A 25963-nucleotide genomic window follows, 5' to 3' on the forward strand; every position below is an offset into this window, starting at 1 on the left:
TGACAGCCTGGGCAGTTCTGTACTTAACCACAGTCTAAGAGGCGATGTGTCTGCGATGGACAACCACACTAAATCAATGCCAACTACTTCCTAATTTGTTGGCCAGTCACTTGCCCACAGCAGTCCTTCCCTGTGGTCACTGCCATTCAGGAGATTAAAGCATAGGTTAGAAAGTTAGACTCTGTGTAAAGAGTTCGAAAAGCATGGAGAGATGGCTCTGTGGTTAAGAGCACTTACTGCTCTTCCAGAGGACCCGGGTTCAATTCTCAGCACCCACACCAGGTGGTTCATAACTGCCTGCGACTTGCACATAGTTTCATCTAACCACACAACCAACCAACCAACTAATCACTCAATCGATCAAATTTGTTTTCAGTTGCAATGGATTCATGCTATAAACTTTCTGCTTTCAAGGCTGGTGTTAGATGCAGATATGGGCCCTGCTGCTCCACCCCCCCCGTGTGGTGATAAGCACCCCCAAGCACTCAGGTGATGAGACAGCCTGTGCATGTTCCAGTCTGCAAGCTCAACTCAGCCCGGGCAATTTAAGCAGCCACCCAGAGCAGGGGGAATCCGTATTTTAAAAATCTGTTATTGATTTCTCCTTGAGATGGTGACATTAGCCTGCAAAATGACAAACCACTACCCAGCCATCAACAGAATATTTTGGACATATTCAGTCCACTCAAAAGAAACAAGTTGGAGTTGGGAATTTAGTGGTGGAGTGCATATTTAGCAAGAACAAAGCCCTGAATTTGGTCCTCAGCTCCAGGAAAAAAAAAAAAAATCAACTCACAGATTATACATACCAAAGTCTATGAAATGACGTTACAAATTAATAGTATTAACTAAATAGTAAGTTTGAACTTTGTACAGATGAAGCACCTGGGTGTGCGCACACACATACACACACACACACACACACACACACACACACACACACACACACACACACACACACACACACACACACACCCAGGAAGGGATACATAAGCTTCACACATTGATAGATTCCTAACAATGAGTTGGGGGGGGGGGAACTGACTATTAGACTTCTTAGCTTGAACTCCAAACCATCTATTGGCCTTAGCCACAATTCCACACAGCTAAAGGCCTTGTTCACACAGCTAAGCTGCCATGTTTGCAGTAACAGATACTTGGTTTCACTCTCAGGCAGCAAAAGTCACAAGGTGGAGGTCAGGGAGAAGGCCAAGAGGCTGAGAGCGCTTCCTTCAGAAGACCTGGGCCGTTCTATCACTCACACCCGGCAGTGTGCATCCCCAGGGGAGCGGATGCCCTCTGCTGGCCGCTGAGGCACCTACAGACGCATACTCAGAAGTGGTGTGGGTGCACACACCCCCCAACATTTTTTAGGTCAAGAGTCAGAAGGTGGACGCTCTGCCTCCTGAGGCATTCTGGCCCTGCTGTCTGCACAGCTTTCTCTGCAGGAAGTTAGGAGGGGAAAGAGCGTGTTTCCTCTCAGCTTTTGATGCATACTCCAAACCCACCAAACGGCCACAGCACTCTCTCCCTTGTGCAGAGCTTCGGCTGCACCCGTCACCTAACCCTTGAACGCACAGATGGAGCAATTCTGTATCAGAACCAGGTGGGAAGCTACAAACTCTCCCCAAACACTGTCATTTCTGCGAATGTGCCAACCACAGTCCTGAGGGGAGGGGTGTCTGCGCTCCTGGGACTTCCACTCGTCCTCCAAACAGCTCTCCGTCACACAGCAGTCACAGCAGGCCTGCGTCCAACACTGTAGGAGCCTCGAAGTGCCCCCTTTACCTGAGTGCCCAGCCCCCATCCCTGCTCCCTGAATCAAGGGCAGAGAGAAAAGCTTAGGCAGTGTTCCTAATGTTGCAACAGCCGCAACACTATTTCATAACTCTAACTTGCTACAGCTATGAATTGTAAATATGGTACGGGACCCCAGCTGAGAACCGGCATTTAAAGCAGGTGCAGCAGAGGAGGGATCAGGGGTGAGAGAAAGCTACAAAGAAAGGTCCTGGGTAAGTACCCAAACTCTGAAGTCCAGCAGAGCCAGGCTTCTCCATGAGGTCTAACACACACTCGGATTTCTTTGCTCTCCTCTGGCCAGCTGTGACACTTTAGGCAAGTTACTCAACTTCCGAGCCTCCGTTTTCAAAGCTGGATTATGCAGACACTATTAAGGATCGGAGGAAGCATCGGAGGAACAGGAGAAAAGTCAGAGCTCTAATCCCTCAGGCACAGACCTCAGTCCGGTCATTGTCATTACGGGGCGGCTGCACGTGCGATGCTCAGTAACGTGGTGGGGGAGCTGAGGGTGCGGGTCTCACGGATCTACCCGGGGCACGCCGGTCCCCGAACAGACCAAGGGCTGGAGGCGGCCACCGGGGGCTCTCCTCGACGACCTCCGGGTCCCCGCTGCTGGGAGACACCTGGTCACCGGGCCAGTGCGCGCCCGCCCATCCGCGTGGACACAGTCCCCCGGCAGCCATCTTGGCCGCCTGCACCCAGCGAGTTTCGTCACGCGGTGGCTAGGGACGCGTGGCAGGGTGCGTGATGCGCCCCTCCCCACCGGGGGACGAGAGCAGCTCTAGGCCGGAGTCTCCCGGGCCCCAGGGGAGCCCTGCGAAGCCACGAGGTCCCGGGGCGCAGGCAGCCGCCGCAGCCATCCCCGGCGCGCGCAGCGGCCCCCGCCGGGCCCCGGCAGCAGCCGACCCGGCGCCAGCCCGCGCGTCCCCGGCTCTCCGCGCGCGCCCCGCAGCCCCCCGCCACTCACCGCCTCCCCGGCCGCCGCCCGCGCCTCTCGGTCCCGCTCGGCGCCGCCTCCCGCTGCCGGAAGCACCACGGTGCTGGGAGCTCGGCCCTGCCGAGGCGCGCTCACGACGCGCGGCCCCGCCCAGAGGCCCCTGCCTCTGCCTCGGTGTCACTCGGCGCCCAGGGCTGCGCACGCGCCTCGTGCCCGCGCTTCTGCTTCTGGCCCCACCGAGACCGCCCAGGTTGACCCTAGCAGTGTGCGGCCCAGGCCAATGGCACTGTTTTCCTGTTTAGTTTCCCTTAGGAGACCACCTTTCATCACCACTCCTTCATTCATTTGGGCTGGCGTTTCTTACTGGCGCTGTAAGGAAATTTGCACGGTACTAGTGTCACCTCCTCATTTACATCTTCAAAAGAGTCCCTGGCTGCTAGGCAGAGACCGGACCATAGGAAGGTGAAGAGCAGAGGTCCTTTCTGAGGGTGCCTGAGCTTTGCCAGGACAGACCAGCTTGGACTAGGAGGAAGGATGAGTTGAATTCTGGAAGCATTTTGAAGGCCAACACAATCTGACAAATGATGCATTACGTTCCGTGCACAGGCAGAAAAATTCCATTTTAAAAGACACAAGTTCTTCCCCAAATAATCTCTATAAGTAATGAGATTCCAAGTAGAATTTGCACGTGTGTGTTGTGTGTGTGTGCCTGTTTGTAATCCAATAAGGTGGCTGTAAAATGTATATGAGAAAATAAAAAGCCCGAAACAGCCAAAAGGCTTGGATGGGGTAGATCGTCCTACAGTCACAAACTTGGGTACAGAGCAACAGAAGAAAGGAACTGTGTTTGTACCAGGGCCAGCCAAACACACACGCCAGACCCTGCAGCCAGGTGTCCAGGGAGAGAGGGGAAGCTCTCCAGCTCCTGTCAAGGGTTTCCACCAGGCAAGGCTGCACCAAGAAGGCACTAATAACATTAAAGAAAAGCAGCGTTCCTTCTGAGTGTGGAGGGGATGATGTGACCAAGACCACTGATCAAAATAGCTACCAGTGAACTTAAAAGAGCTGTTGCCTTGGAGCCTACTGAATGCCATGTGACCCACTGTTTCAAGCTCCCACCCCCCAGTATGATGGACTATGCTTTTGAACCATGGCCAAAACCAAACCAAACAAACAAACAAACAAACAAGCAAACAAAAAAACCTTTCTCCTTTGGGTGCTTTTGTCAGAATGTTTTATCACAGCAACAGAAAAAGAAACTAAGGCAGTTCCCATTAAGTCTAAGTCAAGAAGATAAGTCAAGCCTGTCACTGTATTGGTCCATTGTACTAGAGTCATTAAATGTGTCTCTTTCTAGTTAGTACTGGCTTGTGTGAATTCTTTTACTGCCTACCAATTCCCCCAGACAGTTGTGGCTGCTGAATACACTGTATCACAAGGCCCTGTAGAGAGGTGAGGTGTTTCAGTACTCCATGAAGGCAGTTTTATACAACGTAAAACTGACTCAGTTGCAGGTAGTTCCTAAACCAAACATGAAAAACAAAACTTTGAGCAATATTTCCCAGACATTCTGGATGGTATCCATTACTCTCAGAACTTCCGCGTGTGCTTAATCTATCTCTAATGTGGGCTCAAATAAGATTGAGAAGGAAAGCAAAGACCCAATGTCCTGGCTAGTTTTCTGTCAACTTCACACAAGTTAGAGTAATCAGGGAGGAGGGAGCCGCGATTGAGAAAATGCCTTTGTGAGATCAGCCTGTAAGCAAGCTTGTGAGACATTTTCTTAATTAGTGATTGACGGGGGGGGGGGGTGCCCACTGTGGGCAGTGCTATCCCTGGGCTCCTGCTTCTGGGTTCCTTTCTTCCACAATGAACAATGAAGTGTAAGCCAAAAACAAAACAAAAACCAAGAATAAACAAACAAACAAAAACCACTTTCCTCCCCAAGTTGCTTTGGTCATGGTGTTTCATCACAGCAATAGTAACCCTAACTAGGACACCCGACAAAACACAAAAGGGCCCTACAAGGAGCCAGTGGGCTACAAGAGTGATTGTAGCAAGTATTTAAAATAAATACTGTTAATCCAGTAGGAAGTTTGCAACAGTGGAATATCTGACTTGATATCTTTGCAACAGCATCTGTAACTAAGCGCAAGCCAGATGGGATCCACCAGGTTGGCTGCAGAGCTGAAGGCCTCAGAGATACAACCCCATCAGTTTTCTGTTGCTACAGTAACCACATATCATAACTCCAAACCCCAGGCCGTACAACTGTAACATTGTAACATTGTGTCATATCCCTGAGTCTATGTGCTGGCTGTGCACTTCTGCTTCTTTGAACTTGCTCTCTGCTAGCTTAAGTCATTCATCCCCGGATGGCTGGCAGCTGTACTCACTCTGCATCTGAGACCTGAGCTAGAACAATGGACTGACTTTACTCTGTTCCAGTTTCTCTTCTTCCATGGGCTGTCCTGGGTGTGTTTGCAAAGCAAAGGAATGGATGGGAAGAGAGTGCATAGAGGCCGAGACAGGACATGCATGCTTGCATTTCTGCTGCAGTCTGTGGTCCAAGCAAGTGACCAAACCATCACTCATTCATGAGGAAGAGATCACATCTCTATTGTCAGGATCTGCCAAGCAACATTGTGCAGGTGAAAAACTGGGTGACCCCTCCCCAATTTGTCATCTATGTCTATGCCCTGTCATCACCATGACTCTCCTGGGGATAGTCCCTCTCCCTAGTTCCACTTGATAAGGCCAGATGATCACTTATGGAGTCTATCTCAGACCTGCCTCAGTTATAGGTACATGACTAACACTGGGTCAAACTGGCCCCTGGCCTGAATTTGTGTGCAAACACTGGGAAAGAGACATTGATCCTCTGCAGTTTCTGTTCCACACAAGGACTGGGGGTGCTAAGCTAAGAGGATTTGTATTAAAGGATGCAAGTCACCCCTTTTCCCAGTTTGCAAAAGTGAGCAAGCCAAAAGATTGAGAGTTTGGAGGGCATGTCAAACCTTGAGCCTAGCCAAGGGTCTGTCCCGGGCTTCTGGTTATAGGGACAAGAAACCTGTCCCTCCCTCACCCCATGTATACCTTTTGATCTACATTTCCAGGCCTGGCTGGCTGGGGATTCAAGGCAAAAATCCGAGGTGAATAATGATGAATTTGAAGTAGAAGACATAGGTAAACAAAAGAGGAAGAAATACGAGGAAGTATCAAAAGAGAAAGTGTGTGACTCATGTGTTGGTAACATTGTTTTAAATACACAGGTTTTGTTGTTGTTTATTTGTTTTGTTTTCACCAGAAGTAGCTTCAGCATGCCAGCCTTGCGGGCAGGTCATCTTGGCTTCTGAGTCCACAGCTGCTTTGATGCCAGTGGGACCCAGACAAATTACATCTTAACTTCTCCTTGCCTCAGTGTCTACAGCTCTAGGATGAGTTAAAGCAAACATCAGCTTCAGGGTCTAGTGTGAAGATTACCAAAGTTATGGACATCAAAGATTAGCAGAGTGCCTGGCTCCAGGGAGTATGGATTGTTCAAAATTTTGTGTGAGAAACTTGAAAGCACTGGGATTGAGCGGAATTTAGTCCCTTCCACTGAGCAGGCAAGTACCCTACCAGTGAACTATATTTGGACTGGAAAATTTCTTTACAACAAGAGGCTTATTTTTGTGTTCAACTTTATATTCTTATTGTCAAACAGGGCTGGGTTTAGTATGTGCTTGTGAAATATGATATTAGGCACACACCAATGTTTTATGCTCTTTTCTTCCCTTACAGTCAGAGTTCCTCATTCTTGTTCACCTTTCATTCATGATTTACTCTGCATGTGCTCATGGCAAATGAACCCACCCAAGATGCTCCCTCCAGCTGATGGAGAATCTGCCCTGGTTGGAGCAGGTTGAAGGCCCTGTGTCCTGAAGCAGATCTCAGGCTTAAAGGTGAAGACAGACTGTAATCACAAAGGTTATCAACAGGTAACAAAAGGAGAGGTGACAGCAACTGTGCAGGTAATCTGTGTGGAACACACCTGTTCCCACGTGAAGAGCTGGAGAGAATCTCCCCCTGAGTCTGTGTTTCCTTTGTTGATTGGTTGGATGTTTTCCCCTCAAATGATGGGGAAGCCTATAGGTTCTGGGTCCAGCAATTGAGCAGAGCTTTAGCGACAGGAGGAGACTGGCAGTAACTGGGGGCCGCCATGAGCTGGGCTGTCCTGTAATGAGCAATTTCTTCTTGTTGTACCACGACCATTCACCAGCGTAAAAAAATGAAGATCTGGTCTCTATGTAGACGTGGCTTCTACACTGCTTCTGGGCTCTTCTGCACAGGAAATATGTGCACATTTTGTCAATATTGAGATATAGGCTACTTTTACTACAGGAATGATGAAGTTGACACTTATGTTGACCTTGTGCTAATAGACTGTTCATTTTGGTATAAATGATATTAAATATAGGTTGGTATGCACATATGCACTATAAAATTATTAAGATAGAATAGTATTTTTCATTAAAAATTCTAACAAAATTGTTAAATTTAGTCTCTAAGTCCATTGGCTATCAGACTTAATATTACCAAAATATAACCTATATAATTAAGTTTCTGGCATATGCAACATGATAAAAACTCATTTTTATGGATTTGAGGCATTATTTTTAAAAATATATGATGTTTGTGTTTATAAATAAGACCCATACTTTGTCTGAAGTATACATATAAATTTACATAGAGCTTGTAAAAATAAATCTTATAAGAAAGATTTGTACGAAGCTAGGTCCATAATAACCAAAATGTTGTCTATAAGGAAATTTTCAATGCATCGTATTAAAGCAGCATGGCTCTCTTAAAAGATTGGTGTACCAATAGCTAAATTTAAAAAAGGTCACTGTCTCGCTGTGTAAACTGTCCATAGCAGCACAGGGTAGCTCTCACACTAATTAGCACACACAAAGTTAATTAATACCCTGGACTCCAGGTCAAAGGCTCACTGGCTGAGTGGGGCCATGATAAAGAGAGCCACAGAGGACCCGAGGCCAGGCCAAGTGAAGATGGCACACCCAGTACACACTTGGCACACCCAGTACCCAAGGGCTGAGTCTACCCAGCTTAGTACATTGTCACTAAGGGAAGAAGGGCTTTCCGTGGCCTCCTCTTCTGATTTTTTCCAATACAAGCCATAAATAAAGATTCCTAGTGCAAAACTTTCTAATGTTTGCAACTAAGTTATTATAAGTGAAAGTTGAGAGAGCCAGATGTTGTCACAACTAGGCTTGCGATCCTGGGCACTAATTTGTTCCTTGCACATAGAGCGTTGCTGTATAAAATATGCATCCCAGTAACTCTTACTTTGAAGGGATAAAAATGAAAATTATGAGACTATGACTGCTTGTAGCTAAAAATAAAGATCGGTCTGTACCCCAAGCCTCTGACCTCCAGTTTCCTGTGTCCACATCAATCATGATGTTCTCAGATATTAGGGGAAGCTGAGCTCAGGGTGTTGGAGACACTGGGGTGAGTTACACAGTCTCCAAATCAAGACATTCAGAGTGAAGGAAGGAGAGAGCAAAACCCAGACTAGAAGCAGGTCATCTCAGGGAAAGACAGGCCTAGAGGAAGGAATTTCCATTCTGGGTGTGCGCTGGGGAGGTTTCAGGGAAGAGGGGACAGATGAACTGAGGTTCAAAGGAGAAATTGGGAGAAGAGGTGTGGAAAGGGACCAGCATGCCTGACTGCCCGAAGCCCCTCCAGCCCAGTGTGGGTGAGACGCTGCCACTGTTGGGATGGTAGCATGAGCTGGAGTTAGATGTTTAGAGGGACAGGTGGAGTTCTGCCATGCAGCATAGCTAGAGGACATGTGTGGATTCTGTCCTCAAGAGGGGCTGAGGTAGAGGACACGGAGAAGAGGAGCTGAGGTAAAGGACATGGAGAAGAGGAGCTGAGGCAGAGGACACGGAGAAGAGGGGCTGAGGTAGAGGACACGGAGAAAGAAGAGGGGCTGAGGTAGAGGACACGGAGAAGAGGGGCTGAGGTAGAGGACACGGAGAAGAGGGGCTGAGGTAAAGGACACGGAGGCACTAGCTCCTTCTCTGATGAAGGTGGGGAAGGCATGGAGCTACAGCCAGGGCCAGAAGGAGAGCACGAAGCTGAGAGAAAGGGCAAAACACAGATGCGGCCAGCAAGGCCACTCTCCAGGAAGAGTGTGGACAATGGAGCTCCATGGTCAGTCGTACAGGTCCCAGCCAGCTCCACACTGGAGTTAACTAGGGAACTGTGAAAGACTCACCTTCCTTCTCCAAATGGAGAACACAGAATCTGGATTCTTCCAGCATTCGTGTACTATGAAACAAGAGGCTGGCACCCATCTGCAGTTCTACCGCAAAGGGATCTGGAAACGTGCTTTGTAACTCTCTCTGCCCTAAAGAACAGGGGAGAAAGCCGGGAGAGGCTTGGGATGAGGACCTTCCGTGTCTTCTGTAGTTCCACTACGCCTGTGGCAGGGTGCGGGCAGTGGTGTCTGTATTATCCTGTGTAAGCCAAAGCCTCAAGTGTTTTCAGACTCTTCTCTTCCTTGGCTACAGATCCTGTTACAGGAGTAAGGAGGCTGAATCTTCTCTCCAACCAAAAGCTGTTTCTCTTCTATGTTTTCTCATATTTCCTTTTAAGAAATTTTTAGTAATTACAATTAAGTTATAAACATCCACACCTGTGTGTGCGTATTAATGAAGGACTATGAAGAAAGACAGTTTCTTTCATCAGTCCTGCCTCTTATTTGTGAGTGATCTCAGGCAAGTTGGTGTTAGTGTCTTCATGTTAAACAGGTTGATAAAACTTGCACCAGAGTTGGCCAATAGAGGGTGCTAAAGGGACAATAACCCGTTCCCATTTGGCTGCTTTTTTTTTTTTTTTTTTTTTTTTGTACGTGTTTCATTTTAGCGAATGTGAACAGCAACAGCAGCCTTCATCACACTGGAAGGAAAAGAAAACGTTTTTGTGCTGTCTTTGATTCAGAAATCCCCATCCTTTGGGAATTGGTTTTGCTCTGATGTTGTTTAAGCACAGCCAATTAATTCTATAATTTATAAGTTAACTTAATGACCTCTTGCCCTGCCATTGAATTTTATACACCAATTATATACACCATCTGGCTTTAAGAATCATATGTACTGATATGAAGACTGTATTCAATTTATGATTTTGCCTTTTACACTTTCAAGTAGTCAAAAAATTATAATTTAAGAAATAATGTTGAATCCTTGTCTGAACCTGTGTTGGGGAGTTAGCTTTGGCTCTCTGGGGCCTGATAGAATAGGTACCCTGTCATAGTGAACCTCAGTCACAGCTGCAGAGACGGCTGCACTGTGTGCCCGAGCTTTGTGTGTCAGAAGGCTCCAGTGCCCTGCACAGACAGCAGGAGCTTTAAGAGATGAGGCCGAGTGTGAAGTCAGGGGCTCCTGGGTTATCACCCTTGGGGAGAATGCATATGGCTCTTAGATAATCCCGGTTAGTTTCTGCCAAAGGAGTCTTGCAAAAGAGCAAGTTTGGCCTCGACTCTCTGACTTCCTGTCTCATCACATGACTTTTCTTTTGTGCACACACTCCTACCTTCATACTTTCTGTCACATTGTGATAAAGCCAGAAACCTCCTCTCCAAGCAGATAGCACCCCACCCTCCCGAATCTCCAGGACTGTAAAGTAAATAGATTTCTGTTCTGTTAAAACAACAACAACAGCAAAAATACCTGATCCCAGGTAGTTACTGTGGTAACGGAATTTGCACTACAGCAGCCATCCTCACCTCACCCATGGAGACTGTAGCCCATAGAGTCAGAAAGGACCAGACTGGATGCAACCACAACTTGACTCCATGCCTTTGGGCAAACACATTCCCCTTTCTTCTCCCAGTCTTCCCATCCAGACAGGATTCACATGGAAGACTATGCGTGGTCTGAATCCAGGCCCTGCCGGTTGGTGGTTTTAACTTGTTCCTGGTCTGTGTATACACACCACCCAGGGATATGGAGAGAAACCCAATCAAACTGTAAGTGTGTAACATCCAAGAGATCGCAAGTGTGGCATGACTGAACACGCAGAAGAGCTGCAGGGAGGAGTCGGCACAGGCATGCCCACAACTCGGCAGGACTGTAGCACGAGGCAGCTGGTATTTGTTGCAAAGAGTAAATTAAGGATGCTTCTTGCTTAAGTAAAGATGTTCCTTGCTCGGTAGCTTCTGCCACATCTTTTAGCAGCCAGTTTTTCCCTGGGTGACTCAGGCCACAAGAGAGCTTCACTGTGCAGGTGACAAAGATTCTTCAGTGGTCCACCAGGCATTCAGGCTAGCAGGAAAGCTCTGTGTAGCCTTAGCTGGACTGGAACTCGCTCTGTAGACCAGGCTGGTCTCTAACTCGGCAATCTGCCTGTCTCTGCCTCCCGAGTGCTGGGATTAAAGGTGTTTGTCACCGCCGCCCAACTTTGACATTTTTTAAAACCATTTCGATAAAATAACACAAAATTTACCGTGTTAATTTTAATTTTGAAGCATGTGCTTCCACAGCATGAAGCATATTCACAAAACTCCGATAGGGAGAACTCTCTCTCCATCATTATAGCCGTACATAAGGGTCAAGCTAGGCTGTTGATCAAGGGAGGGAAATGATACACTGCTTGGCTGTTTAAGCTTACAGTTGTTGTCAAGAACAGAAGTTTACAAACAGATAAGTCATTGGAAAGATGCAGTACCACAAAAGTTATGCAGGGGAATCTGAGAGGGGTAACCCGGGATACAGTGGGTTCAGGTCTTCTCTTTGCTGCCCAGGCAAATGAATACAGCGGCTGCAGTGCATTAAGATAAAATTAAAGCATGAAATATGCCTTTCTTCTTCCTCTTGATAGGAGAGTGATTTCTGGGTGTGAGCGCAGAAATCCCCTTTGGCTATTGTAAGCACAGGGGCCCTGAGGGACAGACACACTGGGGGGAAGAGGTGGCTTGGGAACAGACAGGAAGCAATGACTGCATCTCTTATCAAAGACTTGACTACAATTCTGACCCCAAAGAGCCAGTCAAGGCCAAACAGATTCTGTATCTCTCAAAACTAAGGGGTTTAGATGGGAGAAGGAAGAACCTGGTCATAACCACAGGTGGGGCAAGTGCTAAGACCTGTGTAGTAGCAGGTCCAGATCACAAGCTGGTAGAAGCATGTGAGTAGAAAAAGAAAATCCATGTTACAGCAGATGGCTTAGTGGATGAGGGCATTTGGTGCTCAGCCAGACAATTTGAGTTTAGTCCCCAGGATGCACACTGTGACAGGGGAGAAACTGTCTCCCAGTTGTCCTCTGACCTCCACATATGTGCTGGAAACATGAATACCTGTCCACACACACATGAATATATACACATAAAATGTCTTTGTTAAAAGAAAAAAAATCAAAGGAGAACTGACATACCCAAGTTGTTTATCTCAACTCCAGTTCCCCTTGCTGCCAAGAATTGTGTGCCTTTTTAGGTTCAAAATTAAAAAGAAATGTCAAGAATAAAACGTAAAAGTTGAGATATTTCTTGACTTCTTGACATCAATCAACAAAGGACATTAGAGTCCCCCCCTCAGAGAGAAATCCAGGATGGAGAGTAGACTGTGCCCCTACTTCCTGATTCCCCCATGGTGGGAAACGAGGGAGATGAAGCGGGCAGGTGCATCCACTTTCTGCCTCAAGAGGAGTCCCCACCCGAGGTGCAGTCTGGGAAACTCTCCAAATTGAAGAGCTGAAGAAGAAACTAGCTAGAACCTGGGAGAGAGAGAAAGACAGAGAGTAGGAGGAGAGAGAGAGAGAGAGAGAGAGAGAGAGAGAATTGAAGAAAGGGAATGAGAGAGTATCTGTATCTTCAGAGAATCCTTTTTTAGTTCATCAGAGAGCTACTTCATGAAGATGAGGAAATGTGAATGAGAGTTTGATGAAACAAAGCTTGACGCTCATAAAGGCCCACAGACAGCCCCTGTTCTTACCAGCCAGACTCAAAAACACCATCACTCATGGGACATGGGGCAGAGGGACACAGAGGAGTCAGCTCATCTCAGGTATGTGAAGACAGCCTCAGATCAAAAGTTGTTCCATTCTACTCAATACACCTTCAATGCGAGATCTGAGAAGATCGAACTGTTTTTGGGTAACTCTCTAGGATCCCAGGAGTTAAAAAAGTAAGCCTTTGAGGCATCCATGTTTGGGGAGGCCTGGAAGAGCACCGATATAACGTCCTTCTTTATATACGGGTTAGTCTGTCACTTGGAGGCAGGCTGGGTGAAGATGGAGAGCGACATGTCGAGGATGTAAACTAGGGAGCGATCGTGAGCATAGCAGAGGGTTAGAAAGTAACAGGATGGTAAAGGAGAGAAGGTGGAAATAGATGATGATGCCTCAAGGTCTGCAGTGTGGCTCAGTGGCAGAGCGCTCACCTAGTGTTCAAGAGGTCTCAGGTTCAACCCACAGCCTGGGAAACCAAACCTCACTTAGGCCTATAACAGAGGAAAAAGAGTGACAGAATCAGAAAACACATTATTATGCTCTCTAGCTGTCAATTTCTACCCAAAGGGACATATTCAAAGTTGTGTGACAGCTATGGAGGAGGAAAACAGGGAGCGGGGTTAGGCACTTCAGTGTTACTGTCTGCGATAAGCATTGCAGTTACTTTTGAAGATCAAACTATCCACTCTCTTCCTTAACATTGTAAGCCATCATTTTTGGGAATAAAGCCAGCTCTGAGTAATCCCGAGGCTGCCTCCACACATCACCTGAGAACATTTGACGGTGCAGCTGTCTGCCAGGGCCTTCCACAGTCACTGACTTTTACAGCCCCCAAATAAAAAAGTTATTGAAAGCATCTTTTAAACCTCTGCCTCCTTACCATGCATAAATCACAGGAGAGCTTCAAAGACCCGCTGATTTTGGAAACAAAGATGCTTTTGTGTTTGTGTCTACATTCCCAGCATGATCGAATGCTTATAACTGGAGCATTTATATTCCTCTTCTCACTGTTGGTAGGGGAGATTTTTAAAAACAAAATGGAAGGTTTTGTTTCACCTTGAGCCCAGGGGGTAGGGCACAAATCTCTGGCTAAACCTTGAGATCCTCTGATGTTCATACCGTTCGTGGGGGAATCCTGAGGTTTAAGCTGCTCTTTACCCTTCTTCCCTGTTTCCCTAGTGCCTGCGCTCACAGGGCAGTGAGCCAAGCCTGGCAGGAGAGGGTCCTGAGTGTGTCTGTTAACGGGTCACAGAGTCATAGGGAAATAATCTAACACTCTTGTTTCCCATGGATGAGAAACAAATCGACCCATTGCAAGTCATGATTTCTTTTAGTTTTTCTCTACTGTTCACCAGCATTTTTTATTTGCCGGCAATCTGATGCTTTGGCACGAAAAATGGCTGATGTTTTCTTGTGGTAGAGAAATATCATGAGCAAAGTGATGAGTGACAGTGAGGAAGACAGAGACAGGTTTGGGCTGGTTTTAACAGCTCAGAGACATTTTCGGTCAGAGGTCTCTCTGAGTAGCTGCCAGTGATGAGAGAAGGCAAGGTTGTCCTGTGCACGGTAATCAGCCCACTCTCCCATCTTCTGAGGCTGCTTTGCCAGGGACTGGATGTTTGGCACCCGAGTCAGCCCTGTAATGTCTGTCATCCTGCTTTAACAGAGCAGTGGCCATTGTGCAGGATGGCTGGCCTAGGGACACTTCTCAAAGGCAAGCCATTAAGGGAAGTTTCACCCTTCAAATTGCCCTCCTTGTCAACTCCAGCTTTTGTTGCTACATTCTTAAGTATTCCTGTGTTGTCATCTGCACTTCAAGTACAGGCCCAGGGAGTTTTTTCCTCCCTAAGGGATCCTCCTTCTTCCCGTGTGCTCAGTCCTGCCCCAAAGGAACCCCAGGCTTCTGTGCTTTAAGGGTGCTGAGTGCCCTTCTCTTGCTTAATCCAGGTGAGCCCGGTGGTAGCAGAGTGCGAGGTCTTACACAATTTCAGAGTCACACGGCCATCTTGCCCGAGGCACATCTGTTAGGACGTGTTTACCGGAAAAAAGGGAAGAAAGCCTGGTGGAATCAAGGTCCAGCTGCCAGAGAGCGACTGCCAGGGGATGTACGAGGTTCTGCCCTGTGCTGGCTCTAAAGCCTCGGTTCTCAGCTTGTGGGCCGTGACCCCGTAGGGGGTCGCTTGTCAGACCTTTCTGTTATGATTCACAACAGTGTCAAAATACAGTCGTGGAGCAGCAGTGAAATAATGTTATGGCTGGGGTCACCACAGCATCAAGAAATGTATTCAAGTGGGGCGTAGGTCTGATCACCAGTCCCTGGAACCTTGTGTGTGGCAGCAGGCTTCTTATTTGGTGGGAGGACAGCCCTGGGAGCACAGCTGGGGGAGCATCTGTGTTCATCATTTGACCACTGCACCTGACACCAAGACCTGCCCTCTGCTGGCTAATTACGATTGCTGCTTGGGTTTAGAGAAAATGCTGGCATTCAGTGTGGCCTGTGGTTCTCACGGAGATGAGACGCCCCCCCCCCCCTTTTATGATCTCTGAAGGATTTCTGACCCCCGAGGACCGACTGAGTCCATATCTGGTGCACACCCCTTAAGCAAGTATCCCGTTTGACACAGCAGTCCTCATCAGTAAGCCCAAGAGTCAACGCAAAGCGATTTCCAAGTTCCACACTTAATCTCTTTTCACAGAGATAGGAAGGCACACTGGGCTGCATGCCTGCACCGAGCTGTTTCCTGGGGCCGGGCATTCCTTTCTCCACTTTATCCCTGTGGTAATTGCTTAGGTAATGGGCTCCATCCTGGACATGGCCGCGCCGAAGAAACGCGGCGACGGTCAGTCACACAGGTCACCGTGTTAACTCTGGGCAGGCGCCACACTTTCCTGAGCATCATTTTCCCACACATCTGAATGGAGACGTGCAGGCCCGCAAGGAAGGACATCATAAGGTGTGTGTGTGTGTGTGTGTGTGTGTGTGTGTGTGTGTTGGGGGGTGGCAGAGGCTGCTGAGTTTATACCAGGTCTCTTTCTCTTGCAGAGTAAGTTGGCATGTTGCTGCTCCAGCCTCGGCGCGCAGAGGGCGCATCAGGGATGGCCTGGCTCAGTGACTAAACCGCTAGCCGAAGGGACTCTTACTCTTGTGAGGTTTCAGGGGTATTTCGAGCGAGGGAGCTCAGAGCGCGGAAGATTTGCTTCCCACCTTCCGGATTCTGGCAGTCAGGGGCAGGGACAAGCAGGGTGGAGGCCCTGAATGTTGGGGATGGCGGGCTGATGGGTCTGATCCGCACCCGCGGGGGCGCGGGCGGGGTGCAGAAGACCATACGGGCCGGCAGAGGGCGCCGGGCGCCTGCCGAGCATGCGGCACCGTGTTTGGGGTGCTTGCGGGGCGCGGGTCACGGGCTGCACTCGTGAGAGAGTTGACCGCAGAAGCGGCGTGGCGGGCGGAGCGGGCAGCGAGCGGCCGGGAGCTGGCGCGGGGCTGGCAGAGCGGAGGAGCGTGGCCTCCCAGAGCGGTGAGCACCCCCGGCCAGGGGCTCCTTGTACCCCGGTTGCGGGGCATTCGGAGACCGCGCGGCGACGCGGACAGCGGTCCAGGGCTTGCGGGGCGTGGGTGTAGGCAGAGTCGGCTCTGACTTCGGGCTTTGGGTGGAACTTGGGGTTGACCCGAAGAGGCGCTGAGTGCGGGACCCAAGTTTGGCTTACTCGAGGTTTGAACCTCAGGATTTGTCCCTCGGATCATGTCTTGGGCCGAGGGTCCCCCGGTGGGCGAGCTAGCCAGAGAAGGCACGGCAATTACGAAGGCGTCCCACACTCCTGCTCCAGCTGTGCCTCTGGGGAACCAAGAGTGGCTGTGGCCCGCCCGCCACTCTGCCTGTCAAGCTCAGCCCACCCCCAGGGCCGGGAGGGGACGCGGAGGCGGGGTGGGCTGAGCCCCGCTGGAACCCAGCCGTCTGGGGCCCTCGTTGTGGCTGCTCCGAGCTCCTGTGGCTGCTGACAGGGAGCGAATGCCTCGGGGAGGCTCGGGGTCCTGCCCTAAGAAAGAGGCGCCATAGGGGCGCTCGATGCGGGCTCCTGCAGCCTGGACAGGAATCTGCCCATGACTAGCCCAGGAGGCGCCTCTCCCAAGGACGCTCCGAGAACCCGGGGTGGGTGGGGGGCGCCCCTTCCCTGGGTACCTGGTCTGGGATTTCTTTCCCAAATCTGTTCCGGAGATTTTTGTGCCTCAGGAGGGGAACGCTTTAGGCTGGCTGGACTCCCCGGGAGAGCTCCAGCGGTGTGGGGAGAGGCGAAGGCAAAGCCAGGTAGGAGATCTTGATGGACTTGTCCAGGAGATGATGGGCTGGGATTTACCATAGCGAACACGCCATCTGCAGAGTCTTGGCGAACAACTTTGTATTTCCCTTTGCTTCTTAGGGCGTTTTGGAGAGAGGTTGTGGCGCCAGGGGCTTGGAGGAGAAATACGCGTATTTTAGGCTGTGTCTCCAGGGAAGAGGCAGCAGCTCTGAAGAGTAACACTGACCAGGAAGAGGCCTCAGATCTTGAGTTCATGACTTAGAATATGCTAAGAAGCCGACGCTTTCCTGGGGGAGCCTAGGGACTGGCCGGTGCCTGGGACTGTGACCTGGAGCAGGGAACCCAGACGACAGCAAGCAAGAGGGTCCTTTCAGCGGCATGGCTTGGGTTGCTACAGGCAAGCTCCCGGTGGAACAGCACTGTCCTTTGGTCTGGGCAGCATCTGGGGCTGGACAAGGGGCCGGGTGGTGAGTGATTGAGGGAAGTCCGGTGGGGCCACCGGAAAGTGCTCTTCTTCTTCTGGAAGATGGCTCCCAACACATCCACCATGGATGGGGCCGGGCTGGCAGTGGAGAGGGACTTCTCCTTTCGGATCCTCACCGCGTGCTTTCTGTCACTTCTCATCCTGTCCACTCTGCTGGGGAACACCCTCGTCTGCGCCGCTGTCATCAGGTTTCGACACCTGCGCTCCAAGGTGACCAACTTCTTCGTCATCTCTTTAGCCGTGTCGGATCTCCTGGTGGCTGTCCTGGTCATGCCCTGGAAGGCGGTGGCTGAGATTGCAGGCTTTTGGCCCTTTGGGTCCTTCTGTAACATCTGGGTGGCTTTTGACATCATGTGCTCCACGGCATCCATCCTCAACCTGTGTGTGATCAGCGTGGACAGGTACTGGGCTATTTCCAGCCCCTTCCAGTATGAGCGGAAGATGACTCCTAAGGCGGCCTTCATCCTGATCAGCGTAGCATGGACTCTGTCCGTCCTCATCTCTTTCATCCCAGTGCAGCTAAGCTGGCACAAAGCAAAACCAGCGTGGCCCCTGAATGGCAGTCTCACCTCCCTGGAAGACACTGAGGATGACAACTGTGACGCCAGGTTGAGCAGGACATATGCCATTTCATCCTCACTGGTAAGCTTTTACATCCCCGTGGCCATCATGCTTGTCACCTACACCAGGATCTACAGGATCGCCCAGAAACAGATCCGGCGCATCGCAGCCCTGGAGAGAGCAGCTGTCCACGCCAAGAACTGCCAGACCACCACAGGCAATGGGAACCCTGTTGAATGTTCTCAGTCGGAAAGCTCCTTTAAGATGTCCTTCAAGAGAGAGACTAAAGTGTTGAAGACGCTTTCTGTGATCATGGGGGTGTTCGTGTGCTGCTGGCTGCCTTTCTTCATCTCCAACTGCATGGTACCCTTCTGTGAGTCTGGGGAGACCCAGCCTTTCTGCATCGACTCCATCACTTTTGATGTGTTTGTGTGGTTTGGGTGGGCCAATTCCTCCTTGAACCCCATTATCTATGCCTTTAATGCTGATTTTCAAAAGGCGTTTTCAACCCTCTTAGGATGCTACAGACTCTGTCCCACCACGAATAATGCCATAGAGACGGTGAGCATCAACAATAACGGAGCCGTGTTTTCCAGCCACCACGAGCCGAGAGGCTCCATCTCCAAGGACTGCAATCTGGTTTACCTGATCCCCCACGCCGTGGGCTCCTCCGAGGACCTGAAAAAAGAGGAGGCAGGTGGGATAGCTAAGCCCCTGGAAAAGCTGTCTCCGGCCCTCTCGGTGATCTTGGACTACGACACCGATGTCTCTCTAGAGAAGATCCAACCAGTTGCACACAGTGGGCAGCACTCGACCTGAATTTGGGGCTCTTGTCTCCGAAGCTGGGAGCTCCGTAGGGCTTGCTATTAAGGAATTCAGCTCTGGTGGGTCTCCGAGGTACCATGAGACCTCTCTGCTGCTTTTGAACAATTACAGAGCTTTTCAGATGCGTTCATTCCAGTGTGTTTTTTCGTTACTCATAGTCCGATGGGGACATGAGAAGAGCTACAAGGGAAATGACTTTGGCTCTGAAATCATTTGTGAAACATTATCTTAGGATGTTATAAAAAACAGGGCAAAGAGTCAACAGTAAACTTCACTTAAAAATCAAAACTTTCCAGGAAGGAAGTGAGAGAGTTGAATTTGCTGTATCTAAACAGGTGCTAAAACTGTCCAAGCAGTTTTCAGATTGTAAAGGTAGGTGCATGCCTTCATTAGTTACTTCTACAACAATAACTGAGCCTTACAGCAAGAGTAGAATTTCTTTTTCTCAAAATTGACAGATGCATTGTTGCTAATGGTTTCGTTATTTATTTATTTATTTATTATTCATTTATTTATTGCATTTTATGGATATTTTAAATTTATCATAGTGAATCTATATTTATCATATTTAATAGAACAAACCAATGTTATAAGAGACTGAACTGTCCATTGTACTAGCACTTTATGAGCCAATGAAACAAACACACAGACTCTGAGATCCTGAATTCTGAATTACTTCTAGAAACACAGCAGAGGCTGATGTGGTGCCTCTGTCACTCAACACGGACACAAATAAATGCAAGAAGAGGGGGACCACTACCATCAATGCTCCCCACATATATTTTGAAAATGTCTTTTTTTTTTTTTTTTTAGAAGAAGCTACTATTGTGTTTTGAATGTTTTAAATGGCAAAGGCTTTCCTGGGGTGAATTTGCACTTCTGTAAATATCCATGTAAAAGCCAGCTCAAGAAGAATACAACTTTATATTTCTGTTTTTGGACGGCAAGGAAGAGCATATGCCACCTTGTATTTCTGTACAATAACTGGCCCTCCCTGTCGTTTCTCATTTCATGCTTGAGATAGCTCTCTGAAGCAGACAAGAGGCGTCCGGGATGGAGGTCTGCAGTGGGAGAATGAGCTGTGAATTCTCGGGCTGCAGCAGCCCTGTGATCCTTGCGCTCGTCCTTGGCTCTCATCTGCCCAGGTCCAGCCAGGTGTCTCAAGGGGCTACTTTCGTAGTGCTTTAGTTTGAATTTAGCACCCTACTTAAAAAAATAAAAGCTCTTTAACGTTAGTGCTGAACTAGCTAATGGATGGTGCCTCTTTGACTGCTGTGGAAGGAGTGGAAAGGCCTCTTTCTTGTGCCTGTTGAGCACCTCAAAGCTGTCTGCATCACCTGTCACAAATGCTATTCTTTTTTCCTCTGTGGTTTTGAATTTAGTTTCCACGTCATAGCCTGGACTGCAAAAAGTACCATAAAGTCCCCTCCTGTGGGGAATTGCAACAGTTTTTTTTTTTTTAAATGTTTACAAAGTATTCTTGAGAAGCAGCCGGCAACATGTGGCTGGGACCGAGGAGAAGCCGAGCAGCCTGCTGGCCGGAGCCCTGCGCCGGGTCTGTGTTATGTGCTCTGAATGTTTTCTCAGCTCTGCCGCTTGTATGCTTTCTTACATACAATAAAATTATTTTGTGAATTCAAACTAACCTCAGTGGTGCTGTGTTGCATTTGTTAAACCCATCTTAAAAGCTAGACTGTTTCAGGTTGACAGCTAAGAAAACAAGGGCATCTTCAGATATGTCTTTTTATGTCTTTTTTTTCCTTTCTTTTTAAGATGGGAATTTCTCTAGTATATGCCCTTAGTTACTGTTAGATATTTAAGTGGAAAACATTACCTCACATTTCTGTTATATTTTTAACTGGGTTCTGAAAAGAAACCTTGGTTCACATGAAAAATTATTCTGCTTCTCATTTTTCAGATTTGAAGATGTTCTCATTTTTAGCTCTTTCTTTTTAAGAGATTATTTGCAAATGGACTAAACATTTTAGAAAAGATGGTCTTGCTCTGGGTGCTTGTGGCTTCAGGGCTGACAGTGATCACTGTGCACGCAAGTGATGCTTACTTTAAAACATCATTAGAAATGCTCTGTCCTAAAGAATACATAGGTTGCGAATCTGCAGTCACCATAAAGCTTAACAGGCACACTCGTGAACTCAGCCAGTGCCACTCCCCAGCTAACCCGAAGAGGGAAAAGGGCTCAGCAGCTGGTGATGTAGGAACTAAGGGTTAAGTTCGTAATCTGGACTGCCACACAGCAGATGGCATCTCTTTAGAGTCCCTGCTTGTTTCTCCCAGGCCCTGGCAGTCACTGAACACATCTGGAATGAGCACCAGGTTAACCCTGCACATGTCTTTCGTACCTCATGGCTTCTGGGTGTCTTTTCTCCTGGAAGCTGAACTTCATGTTCAAGGTAGAAGCTCAGTGGCAGGCCACCGTGCTCAGGCAAGGCTGTCACTGTGGAGCCAATGAAACTGGACATAAGGGCATCCCTTAGATAGTGCATTTAGAGGTGGTTTCAGATAATTACAAAATTCAGCATGCTTTGAACAAGACTGTGCTTTAGGTTTCTCTGATTCTGGATTGGGGCTGCCTAAAGAGTGTCAGTTCTGACAAGTATAAAAGCAAATTTGTGATATGACTCATACTTAATTTTTAACTCTAGGTTGTAATAATGTTCAATATATGCAAAACACTTAACTGAGATGGAGACAGTTGCAGAATTTCTCTTTCTTCTTCAAGAAAAATCTGCAGTCACTAAATGCACACACAGTAACAAATATGAGAAGAAGAAAGCCTGAGCTCCCGGCCTGTGGATGAACGAGAAGACACCACAGGCCTGCCACTGGCTTCTTCTGGGACCTGAGTGAGCATTACTGTGAGTCCTTCCTGAGTATGCCCATCAGTGGGAATGCTGAAGCTTGTGTTCTGGTTTCTTCAGTGACAGCTCAGCCTAGCACCAGCTCAGTGTATCATGGGCTTCAGAAACTTCCTGAGCTCTTCATGTTCTCTGGGGAGTCTGGCCCAGACATGTGCCAGCATTTCTTCCCATTTCTTTCTATCCCAACCCCTCTGTCCAGAGCTTGCCTGCCGTTAGGGTCTGGGACTGCAGAAAGTACAGGGTCCCCTTTCAATAAGGGGGAGTATAAATGGGTATATTTACCTCTCCGAGGTTTTTTTTTTTTTTTTTTTTTTTTTTTGTGAGACGAGGTTTGGTGTGCAGGAGTCCATGATACTGCCTTGTAACTGATCTTTAGTGTTAATGGGTCTGCTATGTGACTTTTTTTAATGTAGTAGATTTTCAGCATACACGTGGTTTGGGGATTATCCCAGACACCAGTGCCTTTTGCTGTACCTACTTGCCCTTCCAGAAACAAGTGGCACCTTACCTCTTCCTGGTTAAAAACATTGCCCTAAGCTGTTGCTACACGATGATGGAATCTGCCGGCAACATTTTAATCCATCGAATCTCCTTATCTGAGAGAATCTGTCTAAGGAACCATAGGCCAACGGCTTGCCTGATCTGGGCCAGTGGATATGTGGCTTGCTAGCCTGTATGGCTGGCTTACACAGGTCATTTGAAGGAAACAGCATGGTGGGCCCCAGACTGGGGTGCTCGGTAGACACAATGTAGTTCCACAGGTTTGTTTGAGGTGCCTGCATAGGAAACACGACCTGTTTATTGGCCAGAAGACTGAGGGCACAGCGTGTGGCCGCACAAACACACTGCTGAGGGTTCTGCCTGGCCTTCTGTCACATAAACGTTCACGGGATGCACAGATTTAAAGCAGCAGCATTTGGACTATGGGCTGTTCAAGACTGAAGACTTGTAATCTACATAGTATTAGAAACTCAAAATTAATCTGCGATTTTAAAAGGTTTAAGTTTCCAGTCACTGTGAGAAAACTGTGTGGGACCAGCTAGAATGTTTCTGGTGATTGGAGAACAGACTCCACCAGCACCTGACATTTGTAGATGTCTTCAGCCACTAAGAAGGGTTTGATCTGAGACTGCCTTGCACATCCCTGGGAACAGAGGTAATAGCAAAGTGGCAGGTGGCAACAGGACCCAGGAAGACTGGGTTACAGGGCAGGATGTTTCATTTCATTTAAACAAATGGATCCATTATTTACATCACCTGTAAGTAAGTTTTCAGCTCTACAACAAGGATGTCATTGGAGTGGCCAGATGGAGAGCTTTCTCAGATGTTCTCTGAATGGGAATTATGAAATGTGAAATTATCTGATGTGAGCTCTCTTATGGGCAAACTTTGACGGTAACAGGTTCGCCCAGGTAGATTCTCTTTGCTAGAAACTTTAGGAGAAGGTACTTTTCATCAACACAGTAATGAATCTCATTATGACATCTCACTATTTTTTTTTTTGACTAAATTCTTTGCTCCCAGTCCTTTCTCTCCCCCACTTCTGTGCCCCCTCCTTTCCCCTGATAGCCCCCTTCTGCTTTCCTGGCCCACCTAAGATTTCTTCCTCCTTCTCACAGTCCTCTTTGTAGTTTCATGGTAGGTACCTCCATTCCCACCAGAATAATATTCACACATACAAAAACTGAAATCTCAGATCTGCATTGAGAAGCATGGTGCCTGTCTTCTGAGTCTGGCTTTCTAAGGTAAACATGATCATTTTCGGTTCTTTCCACTTTCTTGCAAATGTCATGATTTCATTTTTCTTTAAGACTGGGTCAGATTTCATTGTGTATGTGTGTACAGCACATTTCCTTTTACCCATTTCTCTGTCGGCAGATGTCTGGGCTGGGTCCATTTCCTACGTATTATGAACAGAGCAGCAATCAACATGGACGTGCAAATATCGCTGTGGTAGAGCTTTGAGCTCTTTGCGTGTGTACCCAGGAGTGGTGTGATCGGGTTACACAGTAGTCCCACTTCTAGTTTTCTGAGAAACCTTCATGCTGATTTCCATAATGCTGTACCAGCTTACACTCTGGCCAGTCGTGAAAAGGGTCCTCCTGGCCCCTGGCATCACCAGCAATTGTTTTTTTTAATGATAGCCATCCTCACTGGGGTGAGAATGAATCTTAAAGCAGTTTTAATTTGCATCTCAGAAAGAAATTTTAAAAATGCAAACTCTTCTATACTCACAGCATGCTTTAATGACTCCCAGATTTTTTTTTTTTTTTTTTTTTAGAAAAAAACAAAAACAAAAACCAACCAAATAAGCTTATTCAAAGACCTTCATGGCCTCCGCTGCCTCATGTCCTGCTGTTACCCACAGGCACCATCCCGCAGCCGTTACGCCTTTGTGTAGCACCTGGAATCCTTTCCTGCTTTTATACTTTTGTATTCGCTGCTCGTTCTGTCGAGGCCCTGCTGCTGGTGTTTGCTCACCACTACTGACTCTTTAAAGTCATGTTAGGTGAAACTGCCAGTCCCTCCCCTTCTATCACACTGCTGTGGGACCGTTTCCTCCATCACTATCACACTGTTGTGGGATCATCTCCTTCAGTGTTGTTTTGAGGTCATGGGCCTTGCCAGACAGTAGCTATTTTCTTCCATGCTCCTATGATCTTTTTTAAAACTTTGAAATTTTTATATTTTATATATTTATATATTAAACTTTGAAAACTATGATAATAATGGATATTTTGTCTGCATGTAAGTCTGTCCACACTCCTGTACCTGGCTTATCACCGAGATGACATTGGATTCCCTGGAACTAGAGTTACAGATGGCTGTGAGATGCCACGTAGATGCTGGGAACTGAACCTGGGTCCTCTGGAAAAGCAACCAGTGTTCTTAACCACTGAGCCACCTCTCCAGCCCTTTGTGTCTATTATTAAGTAAACAGGATGTATGGCTTATAAGAGTTGCTCATTAGATCTCGAATGAATGAATGAATGAATGAATGAATGAATGAATGAATGAATGAGTTGAAACAGGGAATGTCAACGCCACAAATCTACTTCTGTATTTATTTATTTGTGTGTATGCATGCACATGCTATGTCTATGTGTCTGCATGTGTTCATGTATCTGGAGGCGAAGGTTGACATCAGGCATCTTCCTCAGTCCTCGTCACTGAACTGTCCGGACTGGCTGGCCCGTGAGCTCTGGGGGTCCTTCTGTCTCCAGGCCAGCTGTACCAAAGGTCACACATGTGCAACTGCACTTGAGTTTTTAAACGGGTTCTGGAGCTGTGGTCTCAGTCCATCATGCTCATGCAGCAGGCACTGTATGAACTCAACCATCTTCACAGCCCAACAGTTTTATTATTCAAAAGGGTTTGTTTGTTTGTTTATTTATTTGTATGTGTTTGTTTACTGGATATGGGTACATGTATTTACACGTGGAGGCCAAAGGTCAACCTTGGGCTTGTTTCTCAGGAGCTGTCTACCTTTTAAACATTTATTTTTTATTTTTCATTTTCGGCTGAAGGCTCTCAGTGGTGCCTAGGCTGGCTCACCAGTGAGCTCCAGGAATTGTTCTGCCTCTGCCTTCCCACTACTGGAATTATAAACCATGCCACTGTGCTGGATTTTTGTGTGGTTAGTTGGGTTCAAACTCAGGCCCTTTTATTTCCATGGCATGTAATGGAAGTTTTGGCGTCTTTAAAAACTCAGTTACACTATGTAAACGTGTTTTTATTTTAGTCCCAAGTGTGATATTTTAGCTCGGCCACAGCTAATAATTGTCTCGTGTGGGTCAAGATCTTTGCCAGCTGGTAACGGCCTGCCTTGTGCAGCATGGAGAGGGGTATGGTCTAGGACTCTGAGGAAGATAAATAGGGGAGTCTAGAGAGAGAAGGTATGGCATGTGGTGGGGGAGTGTTGCTGTGGCCTGTGGCAGTTTGGACGTGTGGCGGTTTGGAACAGACAAATGGAAAGAGACGTTTCTAGGCACAGCAGCTCGGAGGAGACAGTTTGCTGCTGACAGAGACAGGTATAGCCCCAGGTGAACCCTTTGACCCTAGACAGTAGGCAGAAGTAAAAAAATGTCTGCGCATTTCTCCTCACCAACCTTCTCTCTCCTATCTAAGGCTGGGGGGTTGGAAGAGAGAGTTTAAAAAAGC

The 25963-nt window shown here is 47.9% G+C and overlaps 2 protein-coding genes and 1 long non-coding RNA gene across 5 annotated transcripts in view; 2 read left to right on the plus strand and 1 right to left on the minus strand.

Annotated features, from left to right (window-relative positions):
* Sfxn1 (sideroflexin 1) overlaps positions 1-2906 on the minus strand; it is a 35621-nt gene extending 32715 nt beyond the window's left edge. The window contains exon 1 of one of the 2 annotated variants that reach the window (XM_055595749.1): positions 2768-2906. The gene's annotated coding sequence lies outside the window, so the exon portion shown is untranslated. Of the gene's footprint in view, positions 1-2237; positions 2299-2767 lie in introns of those variants that run through there. The other variant, XM_055595748.1, reaches the window with a different exon arrangement.
* LOC129668026 (uncharacterized) lies at positions 1582-8161 on the plus strand. Of its 2 annotated transcripts, XR_008718857.1 has the most exons (3): positions 1582-2012; positions 5186-5388; positions 5854-8161. It is a non-coding gene; the product is annotated as an uncharacterized LOC129668026 (long non-coding RNA). The 2 variants fall into 2 exon arrangements; XR_008718856.1 differs by having other exon boundaries at positions 5186-8161.
* Positions 8162-17539: 9378 nt separating this feature from the next.
* Positions 17540-19244, plus strand: Drd1 (dopamine receptor D1). The gene has a single exon (XM_055595852.1). The coding sequence runs from the start codon at positions 17580-17582 to the stop codon at positions 18915-18917; it is 1338 nt and encodes a 445-aa protein (XP_055451827.1). The 5' UTR covers positions 17540-17579; the 3' UTR covers positions 18918-19244.
* The last annotated feature ends 6719 nt before the right edge of the window (positions 19245-25963 follow it).

This window comes from Psammomys obesus, unplaced genomic scaffold (genome assembly GCF_907164565.1).
Source record: "Psammomys obesus unplaced genomic scaffold, mPsaObe1.curated_primary_1811, whole genome shotgun sequence".
In the NCBI taxonomy this organism is placed as follows: domain Eukaryota; kingdom Metazoa; phylum Chordata; class Mammalia; order Rodentia; family Muridae; genus Psammomys; species Psammomys obesus.

Excerpts from the sequence above, each read along its gene's own strand:
- Drd1 (XM_055595852.1), top strand. The coding sequence starts at position 17,580 with ATGGCTCCCAACACATCCACCATGGATGGGGCCGGGCTGGCAGTGGAG.